Below are 11832 nucleotides of genomic sequence, written 5' to 3'. Positions count from 1 at the left end.
AGCTGTAACTCTCGCCACACACACACACACACACACACACACACACACACACACCCTGGGTTCCAGCCCAGCTCTTCAAAAAGAAAATCAGGGCTACACACACACACACACACACACACACACACACACACACACACACACACACACACACACACAAACCTTGGGTTCCAGCCCAGCTCTTCAAAAAGAAAATCAGGGCTCCATCTCATATGTCCATCCCTGGCTGGTGTACTGGGCTCTTTCTCTGGCCTTGTTGCAAAGGGAGCTGGGCCTGCCTCCTTCCTTTTAAGCCCCCATCTGTGCCTGGCCCCTGTGAGGAGCAACGGACTGCTGCTGGCTGGGCTGCCTTACTGGGAAGGAATGGAAACGTGTCTATCAAGTTTCACGGCCGTCATTTAGAGTCTGGCAGCAGACCTTGGACTCCCGTGGTCCAGGGCTGGGCTGCTGAGTTCATTTGTGATGGCAAGGGGCCAGCACTCCTCCTTGCAGCCTCCGGGGCCTTTCCACCATGTTCTTCCTGAATTCTTGGACAGTTCTGGGTCCCAGGAGTCAAGCCTCTGATAGCGAGTGAGCCACCAAGAGTGCAGCCAGCCCACTGTCGAAATTTTCCACTGTCCAGCCACTTCTGAAGGTGGCTAAAATGCATGGCAAGTAGAGGTACCCTGTGTAAGCCAAGGTTGGCTCAGCGGGCAAGCCTTGACTTCCTTCTTGTGGTTTCTTTAGGCACCACTAGAATCCAGGACAGACCACCCTGAAAGGAATAGATCCCAGACTAAACAGGCAGCCAGAGGTGGAGGAAGTGAGCTGTCTTCATTGCCTTGGGTCTGGGTTGGATTTCCACACTGTCTTTCTCTTTCTCCCTAAATCCCTGGGCAAGGTTGGCTCTGACTCTTTACCAGCAAGATGGAATGCCCAGGCTTAGCCGTAGCATCATGTGACACTGAGCAAGAGACTGTGGGTGTAGGGTCTCTCTCTGTCTCCCTCTCCCCCTTTTGAGACAGGAACATAATTATGTACCTGTGGTGGTTTGAATAAGTATGGCCCCCAGAGACTCATGTGTTTGAATGTTTGGTCCATAGGGAGTGGCACTATTAGGAGGTGTGGCCTTGTTGGAGTAGGTATGGCCTGGTTGGAGGAAGTGTCACTATAGAGGCGGGCTTTGAGGTCTCATATATGCTTAAGCCACACCCAGTGTGGCAGTCTCTCCCTGTTGCTTGTGAATCAAGATGTAGAACTCTCAGCTACTACTCCAGCATCATGTCTGCCTACCTTGCCACTATGTCCCGCCATGATGATGATAGACTAAAACCTCTGAACAGTAAGCCAGCCCCAATGAAATGTTTTTCCTTTATAAGAGTTGCCATGGTATGGTGTCTCTTCACAGCAATAGAAACCCTGACTAGAGGCTGGAGAGATGGCTCAGAGGTTAAGAGCACTAACTGCTCTTCCAAAGGTCCTGAGTTCAATTCCCAGCAACCACATGGTGGCTCACAACCATCTGCAATGAGATCTGGTGCCCTCTTCTGGCCTGCAGGCATACATACAGACAGAACACTGTATACATAATAAATAAATAAATCTTAAAAAAGAAAGAAAGAAAGAAAGAAAGAAAGAAAGAAAGAAAGAAAGAAAGAAAAAGAAACCATAACTAAGACAGTGCCTTTTTGCTGAATGGGTATATGTGAAAACAAGCAAACAAACACAACAGTTTTCATAGTACAGATGCTGGATATCATGAGTAATTACGCTTCCAAAAACGAAGCAAACAGCACAGCTAGTGATGAGGCCCAGAGAGAGCAAGACCCTAGTCAAGGCCACAAAAGGAGGCAGAAGCCAGGTGTGCTGGTGCCCAGCATGAAGAGGGTGGAGTGGAGCACGGGGCATGGAGGGATGCAGGCCCAGCAGGCTGTATTGGATGGCATTTGTGATCTCCTTCTCTCACTGTCCCCAGGCTGGTGAGAGTCTTAGCCACTTTTCTATTGCTGTAAAGACACCCTGATGAAGGCAACTTATAGAAGAAAGGGTTTATTTGAGACTTACATTTCCAGAGATTTGAGTCGATGACCATCATGGCGGGGAGCAAGGCATCAGGCAGGAAAGCTCGGTGCTGGGCCAGCAGCTGAGAGTTTGCATCTTATTTACAGACACAAGACAGGGAGTCCTCACTGGGAATGGCTTTAGCTGTGGAAACCTCAAATTCCATCCCCATTGACACACCTCCTCCAACCAGACCACACCTCCTAATCCTTCCCAAACAGTTCCACCAACCGGGGACCAAGTGTTCCAATATATGAGCCCGTGGGACCCTTCTCATTCAGACTATGGCAGGGGGAACAGGAGTTGGCTGGTGGGTGAGGCTGGAGGCACTAGCAAGGTCAGCAGTAAAGCCCTTCCTGCTCTACGACACCACGGATCCCTCCACCAGCTCTAGGGAGCGACCGTCCCATTCCCACAGCTCAGCAGCATGCCACCTGACCCACTCTCCTTCAGAGTGCATCGGCAGGCGTGCATTCTTTCACTCATTCACTTATTCTGCCAACATGGGGGGGGGAGTGGCCTGCTGTCACGCCCCTGGCTTTGGAATCTGGTGGAGTGTGCACCATGCCTTCTCCCCTGTCCCAGAGTCCCCACTTTATTGCCTTCCATTCCTCTTTGCCCGTATTTGTAGACCATGGAGATTTGGATGCGGGCACCTTGGGGGGCTGTCCTTCCTGCCCCACTTGCCCTTTGGGGGACAGAAGTCAGTGTGAGAACTTCTCTGATAAGGTGCCAGAGGAGGGGCCATCTGACCTCACTGGATGGAGGAGGCAGGTGTGAAGTCATAGAGTACCTTCCAGAACAGGCAAGGGCTGGCCTGAGACGTGAGGTTGAAGAAAGGAGTTCCCAGGTGAGGTGGGAGAGAGAGAGGCAGGCAGGCGTTCGGGAAGAAGGGGCAGCACTGGCAAAGGTTGGAGGTGAGGTTCTCCTTGCCATGGGAGAGACACAGACCGCGGCAGCGGGGCTGAGGGAGGCTGGCATCAAGCCCAGCAGTTAGACCTAGGCTGCTGGTGCCTCCTGAGGCAATGGGAGCTCTTGAGCAGGGGCCTGACACCTCAGAGGAAGGCTGCTCTGGGGTCCTGATGGAAGATGGCTGGAGTTCCGAAGACTAAAGGCTGCTGAGGCAGAGAAGCCGTTGCGTGAAATTGGTGGTAGAGCTAGGCAGGGGAGGAGTCATAGGTGAGTGATCTGGAGAGGTCATTGAATGTGACATGGCTGAGGGATGATGGGGGCAGGGCATCAGGAAGGCAGCTGCGGAAGGTATGCTGCCATGGAGCTTGGCTGGGCTGTGGGGCGATCACTGGGCAGAGGCAGGGAGGTACAGGCTGGAGAAGCTGAGTTAGGCTGAAGTGAAGTGAGAGACTGGCCCTGGCCATTGGAGTCGGCAAGGTCTCACGCACAGGGGTCCTGAAGGTCACAGGAGTGGCCGCTGTTCCTGCTCTCACTGCTACTGTGACTCTTCTTCCTCCCTGTTGTCCTCAGCAGGACTCTTCAGCCCTTGACATGGCCATCCAGCACGCTCTGGCAGGGCTCTACCCGCCCTTTGAAGCCACTGCCCCTACTGTCCTGGGGCAAGTGTTCCGGCTGCTGGACTCTGACTTCCGGGGAGACGGGCTGAGCTTCCTCCTGGATTTCCTCATCCCTGCCAAACGCCTGTGTGAGCAAGTGCGAGAAGCAGCCTGCGTAAGTTGGGGACACTGTGTGGCTGCCATAACAAGCTCTCCCAGAAGGCCAGAGGGCTGGAATTGAGGAGGGAGGGAGGTGGGCACGGTGTGTCTCCCCAGCAAGAAATATGGTGGCTGAGGGGAGGAGGGTTCCCAAGAACCACTGCTCATCCAAAGGGAAAGGCCACCTGCCAGTAGAGAAAGGGGGTTACTTGACTCATGACCCTCAGACACTAGGGGCCAACGACATTTACAGTCCATCATCCGGGAGGAAATCCAGATGTCCAAGAACCCCACCCCACCCCACGACCCTGGGGGACCTGCCTGGGTGCTAGGAACCATCAGTGGTACCATCTGGCCCTGGCCCTGGTGGGGCCGCTTCCACAGAGGCAACAGAGAATGTTCCAGAGCTCTCCTGAAGGCACTCCCACTTTTATCCCTGGAAACCTCCTGAGATTTCAGGGAGGTGACTCCTGGGTCGAGGTGGAGAGACAGGGTTTTAGGCCGTATCGGAAAACGACTTACTTCCCACTCAAGCCGAGAGTTTACCCTAGTCAACCCACTGAAGACACACTGTGCTTCCTGCCTTGGCCTCTCCCAGTTAGCCCGCAGCCACAGCAGCTCTCAGGAAGGATCTCGATTGGCCAGACTGCGGTCATGTGCCCATGGCTGGACCAATCACGGTTGACCAGACGAATTGGGTATTAAGATGGACACTCCCCACTCCACGCGACCCCTGCACACTCTCGAAGGAGACTGTTTTAGGAAAACAGTGGGGAGATCACCAAGGAATCACAGTTCTGATTCCTCGGCCCTCCTCCCTCAGGGATTCGCCAGTGTCCCTGAGCTATTGTTAGTTACCCTGAGCCCACGGCCACCCAGCATCAAGAGCCACGCAGGCAATCTTAGGACCCCCAGCACCTGGTGGTAAACCCCCATGGCAAATGCTCCTGAACGGGAATAGAATGCAGTGTCTCCCAGAAGTCTTTGCTGTTGGCCCTGCCGTGACCCCCTGACCTTGTTTCCTGAAGATCCTCCTCCCGATCTTTTTTCCTCTCCCTGACAAGCCACACAACTGTCACTTTGGCTCTTCAAAACACATTTGCAGGGCTGGAAATGTAGCCCAGTTGGTAGAGTACTTGCCTGACATACACAAAGCTCTAGGTTTGAATCCATTCACATAAATGGCATGATAATGCTTGTCTGTGATGCCAGCCCTCAGAAGGTAGAAGCAGGATGATCAGATGTTCAAGGTCATCCTCAGCTACATGGTGAGATCTAAGCCAGCCTGGGCTACATGAGACCCTGTCTTAAAAGAAAAGGGGAAAAAAAAGTCAAAACCACTTGTTCTGTTCCCTCCTTTATTTTCCACAGCCCTTATTTTTAAATACAGGCACATTTGATTTGGCTGTCATGGATTAATTCATGTCACCTCAGAACAGACAGGAGCAAAGAGGGATTCACAGCAGGTCCTTTGAGGTCAGGTTCTCTGTTTCAAATCAAGACTCGATCACTGGGAACATGGGGGATCCATGCTCCCTCTTTGGGACTCGGCATCACCACCCCAACTCCTGCGAGGAAGAGAGAGACACTACAGTGTCAGAATGTAAAATGATGGTGGCCTTTTCAAGTTCATTTGCCAAGACAGTGGCAGGGTCAAGTCTCCTGACCACTCATTCAAAACTGTTTCTGTTATTTTAACTGTTCGGCTTGAGGCTGGGGAGATGACTCAGTTGTTAAAGGCTCTTGTCACACAAGCCTGGTGACTCCAGTTCGATGCCTGGAACCCCTGTAAAGGAAAGGAGAGAACCCAGGCCACTAAGGTATTCTCTGACCTCCATATGGACGCTCCCAATATGCACACACATCCACACAAACTCTTTCAAAGGGCAGGTGTTTTCGAAAGGGAGTGAATTCACATTCTCTGGACACTCCCCAAGCATCACGTTGACTTCTCTGCATCCATACTCTATCTGTCTCATGCCAGCCCGGAATACTGCTGTGCTTTACTTAACTCCAATTTGCAGATAAAGAAATCAGATCTTGCTGGGCAGTGGTGGCACACACCTTTAATCCCAGCACTCGGGAGGCAGAGCCAGGCGGATCTCTGTGAGTTCGAGGCCAGCCTGGTCTACAAGAGTGAGATCCAGGACAGGCACCAAAACACCAAAAATACACAGAGAAACCCTGTCTCGGAAACAGAAAAGAAAAGGAAGGAAGGAAGGAAGGAAGGGAGAGAGAGAGAGAGAGAGAGAGAGAGAGAGAGAGAGAGAAAGGAAGGAAGAAAGAAACCAGACCTCAGAGCAGCTCAGAACGTGCACAAACAACCCACTTAGACCTCCGATCCATGACTTCCTGGCTTTAAAGGAAAGGGATGCTAAGGCTCCAGCTGGGCTGTGAGAAGTTATGGGTAGATGGGGAAGAGAGGGTTCATGAGCCAAGCAGGGTTGCCGTGGAAGGTACTTGCCGATTAACTAATGTACCTGGACCCCTGGCCTTCCCATCAGCCCAGGAGGCTAGCAAGCATCTTCAAGGCCAATGCCAAGGGTAGGTAGGAGCAACTGACCCCATGTACCCTGACAGCATAGGCCTCTTCAGTGCCTGGTTCTGGGCATCTCTCTTGTCTTTGCCTATTCCCTGGCGGTTCAAGGTCCCATGTGGGAGAGGGAAGGAAGTTGACCAAACCCCAGGTGCCGTGGAGCCTGTCTCTCTGATGCCCCTCTCTCTACAGGCCCTCTACACCCACTGCCTCTTCCTGCATGAGGGCTGGCCGCTGTGTCTGCGGGACGAGGTCGTGGTCCACCTGGCTCCACTCAACCCGCTCCTGCTGCGTCAGGGCGACTTCTACCTTCAAGTGGAGTCCTGGGAGGAGCAGTCTGTCCACATGACACTCAAGTGTCTTTCCCCGGACCTCCGCAAGGTGGACAGGAAGCCTATTCCTGAGACCGCCTATTCTCTGATTTTCACCCCAGAATGGCTGGAAGCCATCAACAGTGACTTTGAGGGGAGCCCCTTACACACCTGTCTTGTGGCGTCAGAAAATGGGATCACGCCTGTGCCTTGGACCAGGATAACCAGCCCAGAGTTTATAGATGACAGACCCCCAGTAGTGAACATCCCTTCCTCAGATGGGGACACTTGTCCTCTAGAGGCGCTCCATCTGAGCAGCCCCCAGGAGCCAAGCCAGGCCAGCTCCTTGGGCAGCGTGGGGTCTGTGGTCCAGAGTTGGGCAAAGGATAAAGGGAAGTTGTCTAGAGACAAATATCCTGGGCTCATCAAGGTTGAGCCAGCAGGGCCAGGGCAGGTGGCCTTCAGGATGGACAGTGAGACCAACCAGGGCCCGGAGGGGGACTATGTGGCTCTCCTGGGCTTTCTCCAAGAGTGTAGAAGGGGGTCTCCAGACAGGGAGGCAGTTACACTCGGTGCGGACACTCAAGGATGTGTGAAGCCAACAGACTCTGGAGAGAAGCCCTGCAGTAGGGGCTCAAGAAGAAAGGCCAGGCACAAAGCCTCTGACCACATTGCAGAGAGACAGCCCCAGCAGCCCCACGTTGGTGTCCTGGAGAAGCCGCTGGACTGTACCTCTGGCCTGGTGGAAGACACTGAAGAAGAGCCAGGAGCCTCTGAGATGCAAACGCCTTTGGGAATGCCGGCAGCCATGGTCCAGCTCAGGCCTGGGCCAAGACAAACACCCTCTCCTCTATTGTCCTCGGCTGCCTCTGTAGCCCTAGCCTCCGAGACAAAGACAGAGGAGACCACACCAGGATACGGCAGACCTTCCAAGGCTGAGGCCTTTCTCAGTAGGAACATCTCCATCCGTGGGTCCCCGGCTCCTGGGCTCCAGTTCTCCTTCTTGAAAGGACAGAGGGCACCCCTGACGCCCCCCGAGAAGGCTCTGCTCCAGCATGTTGGGAAGGCCCTGAGCCCGGTCAGCTCTCTGCAGCCTTGCGGAGCCAAGGCCCCAGGGAAAGGTAAGAACACACACTCATCAGGGCAAGAACCAGGCTTTCCCTGGTGCAGGAGGCTGTGAGAGACAGGGGTCACAAGGCTGTCCCAGGCTCAGGAGTGTAGAACTGAGCAAGGCTATTCATTAGGTCTGTTTGGGTTCACATTCCAGTTTTACCTCGTGCTGTGTGACCTTGGCCAGACACTTAACCTCTCTGAGTTCAAACCTCCTTCTCTACTTGGGGGTGGGGAGGCTCATTTACAACACAGAGTTGCTCTGATGGTTCAAAGATATACCAGAAGGAAGGGACTTGGCATCACTGGCAGAGAGTAGATCATGCTACAAGCCGTATTATCGTTTGGGTGGAAGGCAAAACACTGTCCCTCGGAAAGTCTGTCTCCTGTATGACAGCCCTGCTTTGTTCTTCCCCAGATGGGACAGCTCTCCCCAGAACATCTGGCTCAGCCCTACCGTCTGGGGAGCCGCCTGGCTTCCGGAAAGATTCTGCGGGTCCCCCAGGAGGAAAACTTAGCCTGGAGGAGTGTTCCAGGCCTGAGCCCAGGATTGGGACTCTGGGAATCAAGCTTCTCCACTCCAGGATAGCCTGCCTGCCAGGTTCTGGGATTCAGGGGGAGCGGAGGGAGCAGAGCATTCTCAGATGCTGGGGGGTGAAGAGGGGTAAGGTCTGGGAGGCTGCAAAGTTTCCAACAAAAGGCTTGGATTAGAGGCAAGCCATTTCTAAGTATCCATCAATCCATCTGTCCATCTGTCCATCCATCCATTTATCCAGACTTCCATGAGGAAGGCGAGGTGTGTTCCCGGCTCCCTAGAAGCTGAACTTGAGACAAAGATTCTTGGAATGGCCCCCATGAGAATGGGACCGAGCAAAACAAGGCAGGCAGAGGAAGGGACGAGCAAGGTGATGCCAGACCCGGGGAGGCTCCAAGATGTGGGTTATACCAGCTGGCTGGCTAAGGTGCGGGGTCAGTATTTAACTTCTGGGTCTGTTAGACATTAACTGCAGGCCGACTCTGGGTATATCAATCATTAACCGCAGGCTGATCCTGGAATGGGATGCAGGGCGAGCTAATAAGCTAATCTAGCTAAGGGCAATTCTTCAGGGAAGGAAGCATCTATGAGCCTCTATTAATAGTTCTTCCGGCCTCTGGTGAACAAGCAAGTACTCCACCCACTAAGGGGCTTTGGACCAGGTATTGACAGCTTCCAAGCTTCGGGTGTTTTATTCCCGATTTGTAGCTGTTTGATCACTGTTTCCCGAGCCCTAGACTCAGCACTGTGGATTTGTTAGGAAACAAGTCTATGTGGCCCCAGCACCCACACACGTTTTATTCTAGTGTTAGAGAAACTACAAGAGGCCATTGCAATCCAACATAAAGAAAATGTCTAGGAACTGGGAAAATAAATAGTGCTCCTGGCCCAGGCTTCTAGCAGGAGAGGCCAGGAAAGTTTAGGAGTTAGCCATGTACATGTTGGGAAGAGCGCTTCAGAAACTGGGAACAGCGCATGTAAAGGTCAGGAGCGTGAAGGACCCTGTGCCTTTGGGGACTAACTGTCCTGCCACCTTGCTACTCCTGGACTTCCATCTGGTCTCCCTGGCCCCATCTCCCCGCAGATCCCAGAGGAGCCATCTGCTGGTGTCCCGGTCATCTGCTGAAGCTGTATTGAATTCTTCAGAGGCTATAGGAGCCTCCCGCACGCCTCCTACCCCGGCCATTCCTATTTCCACGTGACATTGGTCACCCAGCATGCCCATAGCAGAAGGGTTTTCTGGGGCTAGAGATGGTATTTCTGGTACCACCCACCAGGCAAGGGCAGTGTTTGGGGCACAGAGATCTCTTTGGTCCAGTGAAAAACAAATCAGGTTGGATAATGATGCTTCCTGTTGCCCTGTTCCTGATCCAGGCAGCATTTGGTGGGCAGGCAGAGCCAGGCTCTGGCCACATGGTTGCCGTGTCCCAGGGGACCCAGCATCTGACCCTTTGGCTACTCGAACTTGGGTCTAGGGACTGACTCCATCTGAACTGCTTGGGAGCCAGGGAGAGGAGGCAAGCTGGGTCACTGGGTCCCCCTGCACTCTGCAAGCTCCCAGACTTACAGGGTTTGGACTGCATTGCTCTAACCTCTATGTGCCGGCCAGCTCCTCAGGCATCCATGCTCTGATGCTGTCCTGAGCCAGTCCCAGGAGGCAGTGGAGTTGTCAGGACGGCTTCCTGCAGGACCCCGGGCTGGGGAATATGGAGGTGGTACATTGGCCAGACCAGGGGCCAGAGAGGATCTCAAGAGCTGGAGACAGGAGGGTGGGGGCACACCAGACAGGCAGAGCTGGGTGAAGGAAGGTCCTGGCAGCTAGGCTGACTTCCTGGGCCGTGAGTCCCCAGGGACATGAGACACACAGCCCTCCATTCCCCTAGAAGAGGAAATGGCCTGTCAGCAATGCAGCACTTGAGGAGAAATCACAGGATCAGCCTGCTGTGGTCTGTGTGAGATGTGACAGGGATGGTACCCAGTCACCACAGATGCATTCACTGGTCCTTGCCGAGTGCCGAGCACTCTCAGGAACTAACTCAGTTAATCCCCAAAGAAACCTCATCTGCCCAGAACTGAATTTGCCTTATCAGATAGATGAAATTATTAAAGCTCAGAGATGCACAGACTTACCCAGGGACACACAGCAAGTCAGGATGTGAACTAGTGGGTCCATGCACTGTAGTGGGGTGCGGGCCCTATCCAGAGACAGTCCCAAGGACAGTGAACTGACTCTGTGCTGAAGAAGAACTCAGGGAGGCTTTTCTCAGGAAGTGGCATTGAAGCTGGGCCTTTGGAGGATGAAGAGGAGATTGGAGGTCACAGAAGGAAGAGAAGGAAAGACATTCCAGGCAGAAAGATCAGTGTAGGCAAAGGCCTGGAGAGCCACAGAGGAGGCTCCCATGGAGGGTCCCCCACAACTGCCATTACTCATGTGTCTTCTCTCCTTCAGGTGGTAGAGACCGGGCGGGGCGGCCTCTGCTCCTGGTGTCGACCACGCAGGAGGCCTGGGAGGCACCCTGGTGTACTGCCTTGGAGGTCACGGAGTTGCTGTCCTACTTATGCGGTGTTCCTAGGTGAGGGGACACTGTCATACTTCACCCCTTAGCCAGGTGTGTAGCGGGGAGGCTGCAGGTCCTTCCATCCACTGTGTTCACACGGCCAGCCACGGGCTAGGAGCTGGGTGGCCGGTGGGCTCTGTCCCTTCAGCGGGGCCCTCCCAGGCTGGTGGGGGAGGGAAGGTGTGCAGAGCGAACTCACAGCTGTGACCTGGTGGTGCCCTGGAGTCGGAGAACGACTGGATGAGCTGTTGAAGCAGCTCACTCGCTCGTCCCCAGCGCTTCACACTCCGCCAGCCTGAGAATCTGCATTTCTAGTCAGGTTCCTGGTGACACTGGTATGTCGGAGGCTGGAGCGGAGGCTAATCTTTGAGAAGCATTGTGGTGCAGAGAAGGTGAGAGGGTTGATTTTAGCTGGGAAGCCGGGGAAGGCTTCTCTGCGGAGGTGGCATCTTAGATATAAATGTCGTTGAGTAAATAAAAGACAGGGCAAACAAATGAGTGAATGGATGAGAGAATTAAAGAACCAGGGTTTGGGACCATAGCTCAGTCAGCAAAGTGTTTGCCTTGTAAGCAAGGTTACCTGAGCTCTAACTCCAGAACCCACATGTAGTGGGGCACGTTTGAAGATACAGAAGGCCAGCCTAGCCTTGCCTAACTGACATATTCCAGCCAATGAGAGACCCTGCTTCAACAAAAAAGGTAGAGAGCCCCTGAGAATAAGCCCAGGTGGTGCATGGTCCAGGCAGATTTCCAGCCCCCAGTCTCTCCCACTCCTAGCCCCCCAGCCCACGGTTCAGACTTCATGGTTGGGGAGAAGCCCATCTGGCTTCTGAGACACAGGCTCCCCTGAGAACCTGCAGAGGTGACATTTCCCTGCCCTGTAGCTATGGAAGCCCAACCAACTGGAGGTGCGGCATCTGGGGGGAGGTTAGGGAGCCATGAAGTTCTTGGGAATCTTCTTTGCCACCCCTCCCCAGAGCCCCCTGTCTCCTGCAGGCCACCAGACACCAGATTTTCTGCAGGTGGAAAATGGCCGCCTGTGTCTCTGAGAAATGACCCGGTGGTAGACAGAACCCTG

At 53.8% G+C, this 11832-nt stretch overlaps 1 protein-coding gene across 1 annotated transcript in view; it reads left to right on the top strand.

The window, feature by feature from the left end:
* The first annotated feature begins 2564 nt into the window (after nt 1–2564).
* Kiaa1755 (KIAA1755 ortholog) overlaps nt 2565–11832 on the top strand; it is a 29791-nt gene continuing 20523 nt past the window's right edge. Inside the window, exons 1-4 of the mRNA XM_028889227.2 lie at nt 2565–3720; nt 6433–7672; nt 8080–8262; nt 10646–10769. Coding sequence (XP_028745060.1) covers nt 3541–3720; nt 6433–7672; nt 8080–8262; nt 10646–10769 — 1727 coding nt within the window. The 5' untranslated portion in view covers nt 2565–3540. The remainder of the gene's footprint in view (nt 3721–6432; nt 7673–8079; nt 8263–10645; nt 10770–11832) is intronic.

The sequence above is a fragment of the Peromyscus leucopus genome, chromosome 4 (genome assembly GCF_004664715.2).
Source record: "Peromyscus leucopus breed LL Stock chromosome 4, UCI_PerLeu_2.1, whole genome shotgun sequence".
Taxonomy (NCBI): Eukaryota; Metazoa; Chordata; class Mammalia; order Rodentia; family Cricetidae; genus Peromyscus; species Peromyscus leucopus.
This window is presented reverse-complemented; position numbering and strand designations above follow the sequence as displayed.